This window comes from Calypte anna, chromosome 4A, assembly GCF_003957555.1.
Source record: "Calypte anna isolate BGI_N300 chromosome 4A, bCalAnn1_v1.p, whole genome shotgun sequence".
In the NCBI taxonomy this organism is placed as follows: Eukaryota; Metazoa; Chordata; class Aves; order Apodiformes; family Trochilidae; genus Calypte; species Calypte anna.
Window position 1 is genome coordinate 13,821,358 of NC_044248.1, and position 19,244 is coordinate 13,840,601.

General features: G+C 41.5%; 1 protein-coding gene across 1 annotated transcript; it reads right to left on the reverse strand.

The window, feature by feature from the left end:
* Positions 1-1,386: 1,386 nt before the first annotated feature.
* On the reverse strand, positions 1,387-18,707 carry UGDH (UDP-glucose 6-dehydrogenase). Its single transcript, XM_030449487.1, has 12 exons — positions 18,501-18,707; positions 17,583-17,751; positions 15,101-15,202; positions 13,549-13,749; positions 13,268-13,465; positions 12,630-12,777; positions 10,826-10,920; positions 7,777-7,907; positions 6,924-7,057; positions 6,030-6,121; positions 5,833-5,943; positions 1,387-4,373 (listed from the first exon to the last, which is right to left on the reverse strand). The coding sequence occupies exons 2-12, from the start codon at positions 17,742-17,744 to the stop codon at positions 4,263-4,265; spliced, it is 1,485 nt and encodes a 494-aa protein (XP_030305347.1). The 5' UTR covers positions 17,745-17,751; positions 18,501-18,707; the 3' UTR covers positions 1,387-4,262.
* Between the last annotated feature and the right edge of the window lie 537 nt (positions 18,708-19,244).

A 19,244-nucleotide genomic window follows, 5' to 3' on the forward strand; every position in this document is an offset into this window, starting at 1 on the left:
AGTACACCGAACACCAGAGCTGTGTAGGCTGTGGTAAGGAAAGTCAATACTCCCTCCACGGCAGCAGGCAGGGAGGGTTCAACATTAACTCCATGAGATCCACACATGTAACAGCTGCCATCCTTTATTAGAGGTTGCTAATATAAAGAATGGTTTTGCCTTGCCTACAGAGCAGAGTTAAGAGAATATTAGTATAGCTTTTGCCAAGTTCCTGCTCTTTCAGCATATTGACACCAGAAATACACGAAAGGGAGTTGTGAGCCATACAGCTATTATCAAACTGGAAAAAGAAGCCATTGTACAGTAATTTTCCATGACTTCTTTACAGTGAGAGAACGCTTCTAGAAGCAGTGTAATGTTATTTAGTGTTAGAATTATCTTATGAATTGCTGCTGGGTGGTTTGGAAATTATCTCATTCCTTTACACAACTGTCTGGCCAGCTGATACCAAGTTTCAGAAGCTATGGAACCTACTTTCTAACTTGTGTTTTGCTGTGGTTTCCAAGAAAAGTAGTCATACTGTATCTTCACAAATCTGTTTTGTTTTAGTAGTCCTTGACATCTCACAGTTTGTACTATAAAAATGGTAATTTCTTTAGAGTTCTTTTCCTGGTTAGGAAATTCAAGTATTTGTTAACAGCATCAAACTCTCACAAAAGTCCTGGTTATTAATTCAGCACAGGTTTTACAAATATCTCAATTTTGTTGCTGAAGTTTCATGTTAAGTGACATTTTCTTTCAATAAGTCAGTCACCTCATTCTGTTGGTTTGTTTCACAGAGCAGCCATAAAATACTTCACATTACAAACATCAATCTTCTTACAATTGGGAAAAACATCAACCTGAGTTTCAGGAATATGATTTCAAGTTGACACAAACTTTAAAAGAACAAATAGTCTTTCTAAATATTGTTACATCAATCTCCTACACTGTGCAAGGCACAATTAAATGTTAGCTGAATAGAGAACTGCTGCATCTTGCAGTGACTTCAAGTCTTCAGGTTAAACCAACAAAGCCAGTGTTCATTTAAGAAGTTTTATTTTTTCCCCTACTTGATCAAGAATTAACATTATTGTCCCCTTCACTTAAAAATAAAATATCCCGTGTTTATGCTTCTTTACTCCACCATGTCAATTTATAGCAGATGTTCAACTTGCACTTGGGATAAAACAAGTAAATAAACTTGCCCAATCACCCACTGTGATTTCCTGATGCTGAGCAAGATTGTAGCACCACTGTAAATGCCACATCAACACAAGAACCCCAAGTGATAGAAGTGCAAACTTTTCAGCCAGTACAAAATCTCACCCCTAACTGTTCCCATGCTAACCAGTGTTGGTCAAACATGTTCTATTAACTTAAAATATTTTTGGCTATCATATTTCCGGAACAAAGTGTTGAATACGTACAGAAATCCTGTACAGCTTGCCTGGCATTTGCAGTTTGTTATATACATCTTAATTTATGCAGTCTATACCATACTAATCATGGGCTTGTACTAAAATGGATTTGCTTCATCTGTTGCATTCACAATTTTGAAGTGAAAAGCAGTGTTACTGTGGGATTGCATTTTATTAATAATGCTGTAGGAAAGAATTTCAGAGCACAGGAGTCCATAACTCATATTACATAATTCTTATCAAGAATTACATGCTGTAAGATTCCCATAGACACTCAGTAGCATTAACCCCCATCTCTTACTATGTGCACTACTCAAAGCCTTCAAAGCAGGAATGTAAGTCAACTCCAACTCTTAACTTCCCTGGCAACTGTACTGTGAAGATGGTGGCTTGTGATTCAGGATACTGCAAAACCCTGCAGTTACGTCTCTTCTGGCCTGTGGTAAGATTTTCTTACATTTATGTAAGGTCAAGTACTTCAGTATCCTGAAGGCATGGCCCACCAGCAGCTGTTAAGACTGGATTCATACTAGAATCCATATCCCACTAAGAGAATGCAGCCACCAAGAGACTGATAAAACACCCTGGCTTTCCAGGAAAGCAAGGGAAATACTTTTACACCCTTTGACCCCTTGCTGCTCTTCAGAAAGGATCTGCTGCTCCCCCTTTTCTAAGCCTTCTTGCTCCTGCACCTTCCTAACAGGAGCAACACTTGACACAAGAGTTTAATGGTTTATCTGTCTATTTTGAACCGTGACATGAACCAAGATCAGGTCCCATGCAGAGGCACTGCTATTCCAGCTGTGTGTGAGTTTCTGAAAACCATCCTGATTTTCCAAGTCTCTACTCACCCTCCCTGTTAAGACAAGCCCTGCAGCAGTGCTGTGCTACCCTGAACGTAGCACAGGACAAGAGATTCTTGGAGCACAACTTGTCAGTACCCTTCTTAATCCCCAAGGAGTAACAACCAGCCTGCCATCGTGGGTGCTATGGGGACAGAGGTAGCTAAGATGAGGTCTACCTGCAAAGACAGGGTGATACTCCAGCTGGATTACATGATGCCACCACTGTATCACAGGATTGTCCCTGCTCTGTGGGTGTTGTAGGAATGCAGTGCTAGTGAATCAGGAAGAGGAGATGGCATGATAGAAGATGACAACTTGATTTTAAGTCCCCATAATTCTCAACTCACTTTGAGTGGCTTCTGATGTGCTCTTCACAGAAGAATTGTGCAACAGGACAAGAAGCCCAAGGCTTATTTGCCCAAAGTGATGAGTGATTGCTACATAGTAAGCCCCTATGTGGAAGCCATTAACTGCAGAATCTGAAAACATCTGGTCCAAGGATGCAGCTATTTTGGTCAGCTAAGTGACTTGTTTTGTCTACCCAAGTTGTTACACAAGTTCCTTAAATCTTCAGATATCTGTCTTACAGCTTAAATCCTATCTACATTTCTGTGAGTAAATCATTATGATAATAGCACTCATCACCAGGACAACACTAACTTAGGCTCTTTTTTTACTCCCAATTAAGGTTACTTGAAGGCACACCTGTTGAGTAACTCAAAAGGTATTGTGTGATTGGTTACAGGATAATTCTCTAACATCCCAACACTACTGTTACTCAACCAAGACATCTATGCCTTCTGGGCTGAAACCTGTTGATGGTCATCCTCTATCCTCCCCTCTACAACCCCTTGGATCAAGCCAAACACAAACTCTCATCTCACAGATTTTAATAGCACTGGTCACTTGAGAATAATAAAAACAAGTAGAAATAAATCCAAGTAATAGTAAAGGCAAAAATATCAAGATAACATAAGAAGTATAATTTCCTACTAATTAAATGAGGTAGCAAGCTGACTAACTTACGGGGCTGAATTTTTTATTGTTAATAATTTCTTAGCAGCAGAGAATGATTTCTGCAGATTCATTAAGGAAACTGCTTTCAGTAAAGTTTGTAAGCAGAAAAGAAGAAAAATAACCATAAGGTAGGTTTGAACCCAACATTTACTTTCTATTGCTACCAAGACCAAATTAAAGTAGCTCTGCTTAAATTTGATGTTCAAACAAGCAGAATGCTCCTCTGCTGAAGATGAGTTGTATTGCTGTAATTTAGGAAAAACTCGCCCCGGGAATCTGATTAGATCAATAATTAATATGGCTGCACATGGAATGTAAGCAAGACAACCAAAGAATCAAGTGAGGATTTGCCAGTGGATCAGATCATAGCTGTTAGTCCACTGTTACTGGTTACATGATAGATGCCTGCAGAACCATCTGGCCACCCAACAGATGTAGAGTCCACCAGTGCCCACTGATCCCAACCAGGATCAGGATATCACTGTCACAATGATTTCTATTTTAGGGCACAGCCCAAATCTCACCAAATTAATTTAAGAACTTATCCTTTTACTTCAATGCCAGTTAGAGCAAGCATTTAACTGAACAAAGAATTACCCCAAAGGAAAGTTAAAAATTGGTGAAACCAAAGTTCATGATCCCTGTCCATAACTGGACTAAAGAGAAAAGATATTCTAGTTATTTTGCTTCATATCACTTGAAACATTTAAAGTGCTGCTTTGGAAGATTTCTGAAAGCAGAAATCTGCAGTTTGAAGGTAACTTTTTCACTTAAAAGGTGATTAATTATTAAAAACAGGTTTGTACCATCTTCAGTAACCAAAAGAAATTACTATAAAAATAGAGATTTGAAAATAGACTGAATTCACATGTACCAGGTACCAGTTCTAGTGTAAAATTGGTTTTCAGTTTATGAAAAATAGTTCTCTTTAAAAAAAGCATAGGCTTACAATTTTTATCACTATGAAGGTCCACAGAATTCCTTCAATACCTATTAAACATTATACTCTGGGCTTTTTGACAGGTGGGTCTTGCAGGCTGAACTTGGGAATTTCACATGAAGAAGCAAAAGGAATTCTTTTGGCTGACACCTTCTTTCCAATTGTTTCAATCTGAAAGAGAACACATATTTAACAAGTGAGTGTGGCAACCTAACGTAATCACATCAGCCTAGGAGGAATCTACAAACCAAATCTAGGACCATGAGCACATTCCATAAACAGTAGAATAATATAAGCCACAAAGCACAGTGTGCTCAGGAACAGCTTCTGGGATTGGAGTTGCAAAGAGTTTTTTAAAAACAGCCACCACTTTGCATATTTGAAACTGCATCTAGCCAATCTGAATATCATTCAGGTGCCTCAGCTTCCACAGGACTATCAGTACAAGTATAAAAATGTTTCTGGGTATTCAGAAAATGTGGCCTTTGTCTAAAAATTTATATCCAGTAAATTAGGCTACAAGCTTTTTTCCCTCCTTAATGCAGTGGGTTGTTTTTGAAACAAACAGCACTGAACGGCTAAAGGCAGCCAACTCTATATGAACAGAATCAAAGAATTGTTTTGGTTGGAAAAGACCTTTAAGTTCATCAAGTCCAACCACTAACCTAGCACACTACCAAATCCACCACTAAACCATAATCCTAAGCACCACAAGTCTTTTAAATCCCTCCAGGAAGCATGTAACAAAGGCAACACACATAGACATAAGCCAGGTACTGCAAAATTCAGAGAGAGACAGGTTCCCATAGCTTCTAGGTCAAACTAATATAAATCACTAAAGACAGAGCTTGTAGAGGACAAAATACCAACTAGCAAAACAGCTCAGACACCCAGTAAAAAAGTGGAGCTGCAGCTTTCCTCTTGTCTAAGTAGTGTAGGTCAGATGCAAAGCACCAAAAGCTAAATTACTTCAACTATTTTAAATTTAACAATTCTTATTAATATATTCTGGACAGACATCTCAATTAACTATGAGAAGAGAGTAGTTTAAACAGTCATGTGAGCCATATGCACCGTATTTGCCTGTAACAACTTCAAGCTTCAACTGTCTGGTAAAATCAATTTATTTAACCCTGTTCACACACCGTGTAAATAACTGTAGCTCAAGATAGATAAAAAATACCAAAAGAGAAAGCCTGTAGCCATTACAAGTAATCACAGTACTCAGGAACAGAGAGTGAAACACAAATGAAATATCAATTTGATCTGGCTTGTAGATTTTGTTCTGACTTTATCTGGCCAAAATGCTGCTATTGGATTATTCAGGAATTTGACGATTTTAGTATTAGTCAAATTCTGCCTAAGAGTGCTTCAAGGTATGCTTGTACTGCAGAGTGGTGATGGCATAGTCTGCTGTAGCTTGGATTTTAGCAGAGCAGTCTGCAAAAATACAGAGGCAATAGAGGAAAGACAGCACTAGTGAAGAGACTTAAACACAGTCAAATTTAGATTTAAATCACCTGAAGAGGTTTTTTTTCCCTTGCTACTCAGTCATTGCAGAGAGAGAGACAGAAAGAGGCAAGGAAGCAGAAGGAAAAAACACAAGCAGCAGCTTCACCTAGCTGATTACCTGGAAGCCAATGACTTGTAGCTCATTATGAAGATCATCCAGCACTCTCCTGCCATCAAAGATAAATGCAGGCTTCAGCATCTTCTTATGAATACGTTCATAATCTAACTCCTGTAAAGGGCAATTAAAGCAGATAAAATAAGTAAGTAGCATAACACTTCCTCTTTTTTTTTCTTTAGTATGAAGGTAACATTTACCTTAAACATGTCCCATTCAGTGCAAATTACAAGGGCATGAGCTCCATCACAGGCTTCATAGGGATCTTTACTTATAGTGACCAACCGAGACACTGTAACAGAAGGAAAATAAAGTTTAATCCTGCACACGTCTTTAGCCTCAATCTGCTGCACTACTGGCTAATGAGTCTCCTTCCCTGCCCTACACAAACAAGGAGTTTCAAGTCACTCTCCTAGAGATGTTTTCTATCAAGACATTTGTCACTTGTAATTAATTAATTAATTTAAGTGACAGCAGCTTGTGTCCCACATCTGAATAGAATCAGAGCACTTAAACGTTTGAAGGTAAGCATTCAAATTTGATTCAAACAGTCAAGAGCATCTCTAGAATTAGAAGTTGCTGTGGAGTGTTCAAAGGCCAGGTCTCACAAAGGTCCTTGCCTGTACATCACAGTTCTGTGTAGCACTCAGTTCACACCAGAGAAAATACACACAGCTCACCAGGGGCTGCCTTCATCCTTCCACTGCTCCAGCAGCTGCCTACAGGCAACCCTCTCCTCCCCCTCTAATTCAAGGGCATTGCTAAATAATGTACACCCTCCATTCTTCATCACAGCTTGTTGATCTTTCAATTATGCAGAGAGAAAATTCTCTGCATGTATTCAAATAAATATTTATGAAAAGAAAATCATGCAATTGTACAGAATTAGCATCTATCTTTAAAAGCCACAGGGAAAGGCAGAAGAGTTAGGGTAATCCTCTGAACTATGACAACCCTCCAATGTGTAACCAACAGCACCCCACTGCCATGGGGAAAATGTAAAAATGGATTTATAGTACTTAAACAGACCTGGTGCATTTTGAATGTGGGTGGGAAATGAGGGGGAGAAATAAGCTTTACATGAGCATTCTTACCTTGGTTATCTTCTGAGACACCCGGATGTGAGAGATCCAAGATAATTTGTTCCTTAGGTACTTTAGGATCATAGATATGGAGCTCTGCTCCTTCATCCATTAAATACTTGCTAATGTAGATACTGGATGACTCTCTGGGGAAGAGAATCAATGAGTTAATGAAGCAAATGGTATATTCTAAGTAATGAAAGTCTTCACGTGTCACAATATGCTGTGCCAGAGCTTTTATACCAGTTTTACATTAAATATTTTAGTGGTAATCCATGCCAGCATCAACCTTGAAATCTTAAGGGGCACCAAGGACAGTAATATGAAAACCAAATTTGCATCTCTTTTGATGAATCATGCAAGAGAGATACTAAACCCCAGGACTCCTATTGACCATCATTTACAAGGCATGAAGCTTACAAGCATTCCCCACAAACTGCAGTTGGAGAGTTATTTCAAGTTTGAGCTTTACAAGAGAACAGAATTAACCACCTTTGGGAAACAAAGTTGAAACTATGACTTCACATGGCAATTTAGAACCAGCTGCAGAAGAGCTTGCATTCCTTTCAGTGGAGAATGGAAAGAGTCTGCCAAAATCTATCTTTGGTCATGCAAGTTAATAAGGACTAGCTTCCTGATTAATTGCTCTGGCTTCTGAATGATTTGGGTATGTTGTAGAGGTCAAGATTCAATTGTCTCACTCATTTAAGAAAGAATAAAGCTTGTTGCAAACTAATTCAGTCAGAAGAGGTTAAGAGTCCCATATCTGACATTTTTATTAATGCAAATCAGTTGGAAGGTTGAGCTGCACAGCTGGTGACAAGTGTAGGGAATCTACTTTAGTAAACTGAATTCACTTTCTTACCTGGTGTCCCCAGTATCCTTTTTGAATGCAAACCCTAAAATAGCAATCTTCTTGTCAGTGACAGTATTGAACAAGCTGTCAATAATGCGGGAAGCAAATCTTCTTCTCTGATAATCATTCATGTCTATTACCTGAAATTATATAACACATGATGGTACAGAAGGGAGACATTTTAAACTATGAGCAGACTGTATTAGCAATAAAGCCAAACCAGCCATAAATAAGTTTAACAAAAGCTTAAAAGAGAAAGCTAAGTATTCTTACTCACAATCATAAGTAATCTAAAGATAACTTCAGCTAATTTATTACATTCTGAGACAAATCCTATTTTAACCAGTGGCTGTAGATACATATACACATATACTATCATGCACTATCTAGTTCAAAGGCTAGGATATTTGCAGGGTTTTTTTTGTGTCTACAACTTAAAATTTTGTAGGCAGAAACACAGAAAGCAATTTCACTGTTAGAGTATTCAATGTCACATGGACATGCCAGATCTACTCTCATTTACATCCTATATGTAATAACTACGAGAATATTTTTTGCCTTTTAAATTCACAAAAATAGACCTCAGTACCCAAAACCACTGTGGTTAAACCAGATTTTTAAGTGCCTCAGTGATGTTGTTACATGAAGGTGGCTTCATTCACTCTGTTTATTCCTGTACTTTGCTCTAGCCTGCTTCATGCTTTGATCTCCAGCCCTTAACACACAAAGGGCACTGGATCACTTAGCAGATGAAAGATGGTTTCCACATCTAGTCAGTGTTCAATGTGAACTGGAAAGAACTACACTTCCCTCTCATTTTTGAGACTTTCACCCCAAGTCAAGAATTAACAGCAGTAGACTGTGAAGCACAAGGTATGAACTATGCAGTAGAAAGGTATCAGTGAATTAGATTTATTTGAAGAAAAGAAATAAAACTAGCAAGATCTATGCAATTCAGCAGGGTGGTGATGGGGAACAAAGGTAGCAAATGACAGGATAAGAGAAACACTTTTCTTTCTCTAGGTATTTTTTTCAAGCAATTAAGATTTCAGTATTAGAGAGCCCTGTTCTATCTAGAGGCCAGAGAGAACAGATTCAGATTCTGAAGCTACTCTGAGCAGGATTTCCTCCAGAATTTGCATCCCGTCCTCAGACTGGTCTGAGGTCTCCTCTATGCATGTGCTGGATGAGCTGCTGACAGTGCAGTGCTCAGATCACAGAGAAGGGGCTCACACAGTCACTTGCTTGTACAGGTGCACATCAGTTCATTTATGACCTGATCAGAGTGGGCTGGGGCAGGCAGACCTCTTCAAGATAACAGTGCTCTGAGGAGGCATGAGGTAAGGGGTTCACAGCACTCTTGACCTTATCCACACTGCAGAGGCTTCTCTTACTATCTAATTTGTCCACAGCTTAATAAGCCACAAAGAAACACTGCAAAGAATGGCTCTTAAAACCAAGTAAGAGAGCATAAAAGCATTAAAAGAACTTTAAACTAACTTGTTTACATTAACAATGCAACCTTTTAGGATTTTGTTCAATAAAAACAACCCAACAACTTCCACACAGAGCAAACTGTAAGTGTTCTTATGCCTCTGTTGCCAAGATACCAAGTAACTTGCATTCTGAGGAAGACTCCTGTGATCTCAAAGGACAGAGCCAAAACCAATTTGTCTTTTACAAGACAGGATTAATTTTTTCTTATTCAAATTATCATTATGGTAACATGGTTAGCTCCTGGCTCCAGGGATTACCTGTTGTCTCCTTATAATTCATACTGAGGAAAAGCAGTATTCCTCAAAGTAAATATCAGAATATAGGGCTCCTCCTCTTTCCTACTTTGCCAATGCATCCAAGTCCTACACTGAATCAAACCCCTCCTGGATGTGTGCACAGGGTTGACTCAGTATGTTAGTCTCACCTTCACTGGTGGGATTGCAAGCCTCTCCACCATGGACTGGACTATCCTAATGGAGTACATTTTTAAGGAAGATGTTGAACTCCACGTCTTCAGAGGCAGACAGCATAAACCCCACATCTTCACTGTCTCAAGCAATTGATTTAAGATTTTTAGCTGCAGCTAAGTAACTGGGCAGCTGACTATGCTCTGGCTGGAGGTCACTATATCTGAACAGGATGTAAAAAGCCATTGGACATCACAGATAATGCAAGAAACTGAGAGAAGTCATGAATAGCACTGTGAGGCATGGCAGAGTTCTACAAGCATGGCGCAACTGACCAGTGATGAAAAAGTAATTACAGGCAAGTTAGTTATTTGTCAGCAGACTGGAATGTAGGAAAGTGAGGGGAAAATAAGTAGCCAAAAGGAAAGCTGCTAATAAGATAGGCAGATCATGTGCTTGGTATTCTGGGGGTACCTGTTAGAGAACCTTGTACTTGATCAGAACAGTAAACCAAAGCTGTTCTTCTGACCATATCACATGTCAAAGTAGCTTCCTCAGGCAGGACTGGGAAGAGGGGCAAGTGTTTTCACTGGTTAATAGGGAACCACTTGCTGGTACAGACTGAGCATCCTGGTATTGCTGCACTGGTGCTGGGCCTGAAAGCATCCACATCCTCTCAACCATTCCCAGCACTAACAATGGAACAGCATGGAACAACATGCTTACTTAAAAGAACAGCAACTTCTGCTGAGTTCTTTCAGAAAAGAAAATTTAAACGCAGACCCTGATAAACAGGTCATAAGCTCCAGATTCAAAGTGTATAGAGATAACCAAGTGCAAGAGGAAAACATTAGTCCAGACTTGCTCGTAGTTCACATTTTCTACTGCTGCTTCTAGACAGCTTCCCAATCTATTTCCTTTTGGCAACTTAACTCACCCAAAAAAAGCCTAAGCATCAAAGTAAGTATCAAATAAGTATCAAATGCCAGTGCTAGGGTGAAGGCTCTAAAACATAAACATGGTCAACATTAAGGCATCTGCTCCGTAAAGCTGAAACATAAATTATATGTGGACAATGCTGAAAAGCTCCATGCCCAAATACTGCATGCTGAAGAAACACCACCCCCTCAAAAAAATGAGTAAAGAACTTGTACCTGTTGCCAGTAGCGGGCTACTTCAGGTAAGTTCAGTGCCTCACAGAGGTACACTAAATTCAAGACATCTTTCTGAAAACAGCTGCCTCCAAACCCTGAAAGAGGAAATGGTTATCTTACAAGTGACTTAAGGTAATATTTTAACAGCAGTCTTTGAAATCAAGTAGTTCTTTGCAGTCATTGGCATAGCAGTATAATTGAAGCATTTCACTGCTAGCAAAATGAAAACCTTAAGAATCTCAAAACTGAGTTCCTGGACTTAATTCACTTTGTCAGTTACAGAAGCCCTAAAACCTGCTTAAGGTCCTGCTGAAGTCCATGTAAGTTTTAACCCAGTCTCAGGGAAACATGTAACAGACTTAAGTTCTTAATATTATTACAAGTGAGTGGACAAACTCCTGGGTTTGCCCTGCCCCCACCTAGAGATTTAGATTAATATTTCTCACAAGTATGTTAAGATTAGGTTCTTTCCTCCCCCACCTCCAAATGGATATCTAATCATTACCAAGAAGCAAAGATCAACACAGCTAAAGGAGAACAGAGATAATTAATGGAGGGATCTCTGATCCCTGAACTTTGCTCAGCAGAATTCCAGAAGACACATGCTGTTGCATAGAATATTTCAGCTGGAAGAGACCTGCAGTAATCCTCTAGTCCATCTGCCTGACCATTTCACAGCTGACCAAAACCTGAAGCAACGCTATTAAGAGCATTGTCCAAATGCCTCTTCAACACCGAACACCTTTCTCCCTAGGAAGTCTGTTCCAGTGTCTGACCAGTCTCTTGGTACAGAGTGCTTCCAAATGTCCATTCCAAACCTCCCCTGGATGCAGTTTTGAACCATTCTCAAGTGTCCTCTATCACTGGGTACCAGGGAAAAGGGATAGGCACCTCTCTCTCCACTCCCTCTCCTCAGGAAGCTGCACAGAGCAATGAGCTCTCCCCTTAGCTTCCGAAACAGACAAACCCCAAGTCCTTATCCACTCCCCATAGGGCATTCCTTCCAGCCCCTTCACCAGCTTTGTTACCCTTCTCTGGACACATTCAAGGACTTTCACATTGTTCTTAAATTGAGGGGCCCAGAACTGCATGCAGCTCTCAAGTTTAGGCAGCACCAGTGCTAAACATAGTGAAAGAATTGTAGAAGGCATTATAATAACCCAACAGGGATTTTGGTAATGTATTTGCTATCTACTTTTCACTCTTGCACTGACTCTAGAAGAATATTTAATATGGCTATTTTAATATTTAGAAGAATATTTAATATGGCTATTTTAAAGACACACTTTCTAACATGGAGTGTCAGCCATACGGACAGGCTTTAGGTCTTGTTCTGTGATCACGACTTGGTCACATCTTGGTCTCTGCTAAAACTCAACTGAATTCATCCTACAAATTAGGAGCTGCCATCACACATTCTAATCTAGAGGCATCACCTTCCTCTAGCAACTGGCAGCAACTCCCAGACAAAATTGCAGCAGTTACACTTGGGAAGACATGTTGGGGAGCACAAACATCAGTGGTGTTTCAGAAAAATAAAGTTGCAATTTTCTTTCCAGCATCCCAGGCAGGATAAACCATGCTCTCTAATCTCCCAGGTATCAGACTATCAGGGTCTACTGCAACCTCAGTCCTAACATTTTACCAGAAAAACTACTCATGCTCTACAGCAATGTTTTCACACATTCATGCTCTAGATTTTAGAGTATCAATCACTTCAAAACACTCCTACTAGAGCTACTGCACTATTAAAGAAACAGCCAGAAGTAACAAAAACAAAACAAAAAAAGGATTTTTCATTTACCAACACTAGCTTTGAGAAACTTATTCCCAATTCTTTGGTCTGTTCCAATAGCTCTTGCTACTTCTTCAACGTCTGCTCCTGTAGCTTCACACAGAGCACTGATTGAGTTAATGCTGCTGATTCTTTGGGCAAGGAAAGCATTAGCTGCCTGTAAATAAATTAAAAAAAAAAAGCAGTGAACTTGATTGTTCCGGCAAGAAGCTCAGATTGAAGTGAGTTGCTCCTGGAAGGACTACTTCAGTAGCTATGTAACTTCACAGAGATACAAAATGGTAACATAACTAACTTAATAAACCAATGCCAGTTCATGGGATCCACACAAAGTAATGTCACGCTTAACCTGCAGAGTCTGAAACATTTTATGATGGTAACTAGTTTCTGAAGCACTGGGAGATTACTATCTATAAATTACACAGCAATAAAAGTGAGGAAACGATTTAATGGAAAGTTGGTATCATCTATTAGCCCAACTGTGATAACTGGAAAAGATTAATATCCTTTTACTTATACACTGTGTCCTCCCAATGTCATCTGTCTTCCCTGGCTGCATTGCTCAGTGTCAGAGAGCTTCTGCTTCTGAGCTCTGTCTCCTTTGCACCATTTGCTCATTGCAGACAGCAGCAGTGAGTAATACTAACCAGCTTAGAAAGTTCTGATGACCAGGTATTTGTTGTGAGGATTTTTTCTTTGGGCACCCAGTGTTCATAAACAGCACAAAGAGCACGGACAGCCATCTGTCCCTCTGGAGAATCATCTCCACCAATAAGCACTCTGTCTGGGTTTTTCAGGTCATTGATGGCTGTTCCTTCTGCGAGGAACTCTGGGTTAGACAGCACCTACAGGAACAGAAATAAAGAGTAACATAAAAGTCCAAAGCAACACCCAGCCTTTAAATACAGAACTCAAAGTTTATGCTTACCTGCAAATCCAAGTTAGGCTTAGTATTAGCATCAAATATCCGACGAATGCTCTCTGCAGCACGTACTGGAACTGTGCTTTTCTCAGTGACAATTTTATAGCCATTTGAGTTTTGTACAATTCGCCTGGCACAAGCTTCAATGTATTTCAGATCAGCTGCTCGGCCTTTTCCCATGCCATAGGTCTTTGTTGGAGTGTTAACCTAGTTACAAATATATGGAAGGGGAAGAAATGTTACAGGTCTCTTAACACAAGAGATCCTGTTGAGGTGAAACTGTAAAAAAATGACACAGAGTCCAGCTTCCTTCTACCCCAGAATAATTCTGGTTACATATGAGAAGAACTGCTATAAGCCTTCTCAATTACCCATTTTGTCCTCTAAAGAGAGCTCATTGGCTTCTATTCAAATAGAATTTTAAGAAGAGCAATTCATAGCAGCACTGCAAGCTTTGGTGAAACTTAAGCCCTTATTTTAGAAAAACAATTTTTCCATTACAGCCAGCCACTTTTTGTTTCCTGTCCCACACAGCAGGACAGCAAAAATTCATAAGAATTGTGCAGTTAGTTATGGTTTAAACCCACTTTGCAGTGAAACTTATGTGTAGAGCTGCTGAAAACTGCCACACATAAGTACACAAAAAAGCCAACATGAGGGAAAACACGTCCTTCAGATTAAGACAGAGGATCCTTTTCATTACAAACTGAAAGAAGAAATGGCAACGACATGTAAAACACAACAGCAGGGTTTAAACCAAGGACAGGTGCAATATATGGCCTATATTAGTGGCAGTCATCCAGTCAAGTAGCATTTATTTTAGACTTAATGAATGGAGGCAAATACTACCAGAAAGAGAGCTCTGTGCTGAGATGCCCTAACAAAGAGGAGCTCTCAAGAAAAGAGGACATAAGTAACAAAAAATAACTCATCTGTGGCCTGCCAAGATGAATAGCAACAACTCCTTTTGTATTCTGCATTAGGAACAACCTTCTAGATTATAAAAGGTCACACTGTGTGTGGATCCTTTTCCTAGTGGTGTCAACACCTTAAAAATATTAAAGCTAGAATATATTAAAGTCCATCCCTCTCCCATTAATACACTTGTTCTTAAAAGTTTCTAGAATTAAGTCATCTTTGTAAACCTAGTAATCAGTATATGATTTTGCATCCCTATCTAGGAGCCATATCAAAATTACTAGAGTCCCACAGATTTCAGTAGAAGTCTGCACTGACTGATGTGTACTATATTCTGCTCTAAGACCCCATGTGTCTAACCAAGCTAAAGATCAACATCATCATTTTGACTGTTCATTTGTCAATTGTTCTATAAGAAACAGAAAAATGTAATGAAAATGTAATTAAAAGCTTACTTAAGATTTTTACCATGGTACAAACAAAGACAAGGAGAAAACTGTGACACATTAACATGACATTGCTAACTGGACCTGTATGACAAAACAAAGGCCTCTTCCTAATAAGAGCAACATATTGATTTGACAAAGAAAGAGAAAAAAAAAAATGACCACACACAACCACCTTCTCCCCCTAAACTCACAGAAATAAATACAAGATCGGCTTCTCTAATGGCATCGTCAATACTGGTGGAGAAGAAGAGGTTTCTTCCTCGACAGGATTCTACTACTTCTTTTAACCCTGGCTGAAAGAAAAACAGGGAAAAAAAAAAAGCAGTTCAGATTACTGCAGTCAGAAGAACAGTCAACTGCATGCCCAAACAAACAGCACATTATTTGAGATACAGAAGGATGTCCGTGTGTCCGTCTTCCCCCACTCCCTGCTCAGTGTGGCACGTTTGCAGTCTGCCAATGCAAGGTAAAGCTTCCATAGTGAGAAAAATAAAGCCCTTTCTTATTCAAAATACTCAAAATGCTGCCTCACAGCTTTCAGCCACACTGAATTATTATTTGCACAACCAGAGTTTAGGCTCCAATTATTCCCATGCTCAATTCTATTACCACAGGGCAGGCAACACTTAAAGAAATACCTTACAGAGTGATGCTAAGTAGATTCAAGAAGTAAAGCTTTACAGTATTTCCTAGGCTGCAAACAAAAAGAGGAGAGCTTGGGGCACTTTCTCCCTCAGCTATACATTCCATGATCTCCTCAACATCAGATCGAAAACTAATTCAACACTAAAAAAAACCCCAAACAAAAAAATCTCCACAAAAAGAGCCCAAAAAAACAAATCAAGAAAACTCAACGACAAAATAAGTTTTCCACCAAATTAGCTAGCCCATATCTACTGAAGGAAAGGCAGTGGAGACACACAGGAGATAAAGACTGCTACTCTTGGCAGCCACTCATTTTTGGAACAGATTAATCTTATCATGGCACCACAGCTGCAGCATGGAAGAATCACAGGCACAATTTGTTGAGATTCTTTCTAGAGACACATATGATGCTGAAAGACTTTCCCTTGCCTTAACACCTCCAGGCAGAGGAGCAGAAGGCCATGTGTAACTGAGCAGTCCTCCAAATTAGAATGGCTTACAAAATTATTTGACTGAGATGTACTTGATATACACAAGTATATCAAGTAAACACAAGTAAACAGCCTTTAATTTCTGTTTGAAAACTTAAGTCATACAATGTAACCTGGCAATCAGGTCTCCAACTTAAGAGACACATAACATGACATGAAATATTTGAGTATGTGCCAGAAGGGCAAAGGGTTCAAAGGGAGACAGAAGAAAACAAAACAGAAGCTTTCTTATGCAGTTCATCAGGTGTTCCAACTATGGTCTTACTGAGATATAATTAAAAGGCAGCCCACTTGACAATTTCTGACACTGGAAGAAAAAAAAACAAAACAAAAAATACAAAAAACCTTCATTGTACCATGACTCAGTTTAGTAACTGTCTGAACTAATTCTTGGCAGATTTTGGATATTCTTCATAAGGAAGGGACACTGTTCCAGGAAACAGATGTTGACATTTTGTTTTGTTTAAAAAACAAACAAACAAAAAAAACCAACAGCCACCACTAATTCTACTTTAATTCTCAGTTGAAATGTTTATAGTACTTGCTTTCATGACCTTTACTCAGGTCTTACCTGCTTATCTGAGCATTATACACATTTTCCTTTAAGCATGACAAAGGAGGTCTATTTGTCTTCACTTGAAGAGTGACAGTAAAGGTTTGAATCAAGAAGGGGGAAAAAAAACCCAAACTATATTAATGTTACAGCACAGACAGGATTCAGATGACTTCTTATTGCAAAAGAGTAACTGTGAATACGAGGCAACAAGCCTTGTCTTTGGGAGTGAGTGAAGTTTTCACTCTCGTTAAAGAATCTATAAAAACTTTACCACAAAAAGAAAAAAGGAAAAAAAAAAACCTTAATCTTTACAGGTGAAAAAGAGTGAAAAATAGCAACTGCTATGAGAGGCAAAATGGAAAAAAGAGTCATAAATATTTAGAGTAATTCTGTGATGAAGAAGTGCCAGTGCAATACATTTTAAAATGTTTTTCCCCTATCCTAGTTTTCTCAGGTCAAATTGGAGATTTATGGTACAAGTGAATCAGGAACATGACTGTCCCTGTCTTACAACATAGTTAAGATGAGCAGCACAGACTGGACTTGGGCAGCATTCAGAATAGGAATAAAGCTTCCACTGAGTACTACACATTCATATGGTGCTACAACACACCAGATAATATCTATAACCAAGTAAAAGGACTATGTTATGATTAAGCTGTGTCCCAAAATAAAGACAGCATTATTTAGTAGAATTCACTATACAGACATTTTCCCTTACCCTTCATATATTTATGAAGTCCTTAAATCCTCAAATACCTGCCTGCACCAGACATATTAATCTATTTCAAATATTTGGTTTAACTATCAGTAGTGACAAGCAGCTTGTTCCAGAATACGCCTTTTTTTTTTTTCTTTTAAGGACATTGCTGTGCTACACGTGTCAATCTTAAGAAGTGGGCCATGTCGTAATTCTGTGTGGTATGATAGAAGCAAATAGAACACTGGCCGGAAGAGGAGACAGCAGTGAGACACCTTTACCTCATAGATTGGGAGCGTATCTGAATTCCAGGCACCGATTCTGGCCTCGTTGACATCCACAACAGTGACTTTGATACTGGGACACATCTGTGCAATCACACTACAGGTTGGGCCACCAACATAACCAGCACCAATGCAGCAAATCTTCTTAATTTCAAACATGATTGCTCTAGGAAGAAGAGGGAAGGAGAGAATCAGGAGCTGTAAGTGAAAATACTGGCCGACAGTTCAAGGACGTAAAAGAGTTAATGATTTTTGAGATTTCATTGTGCAGACACAGGGAGAAACATTTTCTTACAGCAGATCCTTTGAAACGGGCTCTGCAATTGCTCCCTCCTGCTCGGGGGACGCTCCGGAGCCGGCCCCGCTGCCCCAGCACTCTCACACCACAGAGGAAGCGTTTTGTGTGGCGGCTCTGAAGCCCGCCCGCCTAAATACCACCCCCTCAGGCCAAGGAACCGGGGATGCCACGATGGTTCCAGGCACCAGTAGGGACCACACCGCTGCGGGCAGCGCGCAGGGGAGGGACCGCCGCAGCCCCACGAGGGGCACAGCCGCGCCAGGCCGCGATCGGCCGGACCCCACCGGGCCGGGCCCAGCCCACGGAGCCCCTCCTCGGCCGGGAAAGCCACCATCAGCGTGGAGGCCGCAGCCCCCGCCTCCTCCCCAGTGGAGGGAGCAGGCCGGGAAGAGACCCCGTTCCTCCCCTGGGCGGCTCGGGTCGGGGCCGATCCCCACGGGCTCCATCCCTAGGCGCCCAGTCAGAGGTTCCCGCCAGCCGCGGCGGAGAGCGGCTCCCCGGGGGCAACCGGGCCCCTTGCCCCGGCGGGCGGCAGTGGCGGGAACGGCCACCACGGCCCCGGGGAAGGCGGCGAGGGGACCCGCGGCCGGCAGCGAAGCCGCAACCCGGAGACTTACTGCGGGAGGGCGCGGTCCTGCCCCGCCGCCGCGGATCGAGCTGGAGGGCTGCGGCGATGATGCTCCAGCGAGCTCAGGGCAATGTTCCGCTTCTAGCGGAACCGCGGTGTCGGAGCCGGCTATTTAAAGGGCCGCCGCGGGGCTGAGCCTCCTGTTTCATCCCGCGGACGCCGAGCGGGGCCGGGCCCGACTCCTCCTTTCCCCTGTGGGGCGGAGTCCGGCACGGAGCCCACCCGCCCCACCGCCTCCCCTCCCCTCCCCTCCCCTCCCCGCCCCGCCCCGCCGCACCGGCGAATGGGCGCAGGACACCTCAGGCGCTGCCGGCGGCCAGGCCCGGCCCCGACCCTACGCGGGCGGTGGAGGGGCCGCAGGGCTCCCGGGTCCGGCTGGGGTCTCTGTGTGCCGGCCTCGGACCTCGGGCCTGGGCGGGCCCTGCCATAGCTGCCTCCGCCTGGAGGGAGGGAGTGGAGGGAGAGCGGCGCGTCCGGGAGCGGTCACCGCACACGGGCGGGGCTGTACCCGCGGGGCCCCTTTCCCATGAGTCGCTTCCGGGGGTTTTACACCTCGTTCCATTTCCCTAATTTTGGGGGAATTTTTGCGTCACAGCGGCTGGGCCGATGGCTGCTCTCGCTGCCGCTTGCAGGGAGAGGGTTCTGGGTGGCAACCTGGTCCCTGAGAGCCCCTGGAAGGGTCCCCAGACGGTCTCGTCCCCAGGGACTGGAGACGGCATGGTACCGAGGGAGC

What these genes read in the sequence shown, in the direction of transcription:
- UGDH (XM_030449487.1), bottom strand. Translation starts at nt 17,744, where the DNA reads ATGTTTGAAATTAAGAAGATTTGCTGCATTGGTGCTGGTTATGTTGGT. An exon ending in AAGGATACTGGGGACACCAG is followed by an intron (nt 7,058 to 7,776) that starts GTAAGAAAGTGA and finishes TCTCTTCCCCAG; the next exon opens with AGAGTCATCCAGTATCTACA. An exon ending in CTGAATGGGACATGTTTAAG is followed by an intron (nt 5,944 to 6,029) that starts GTAAATGTTACC and finishes TGCCCTTTACAG; the next exon opens with GAGTTAGATTATGAACGTAT.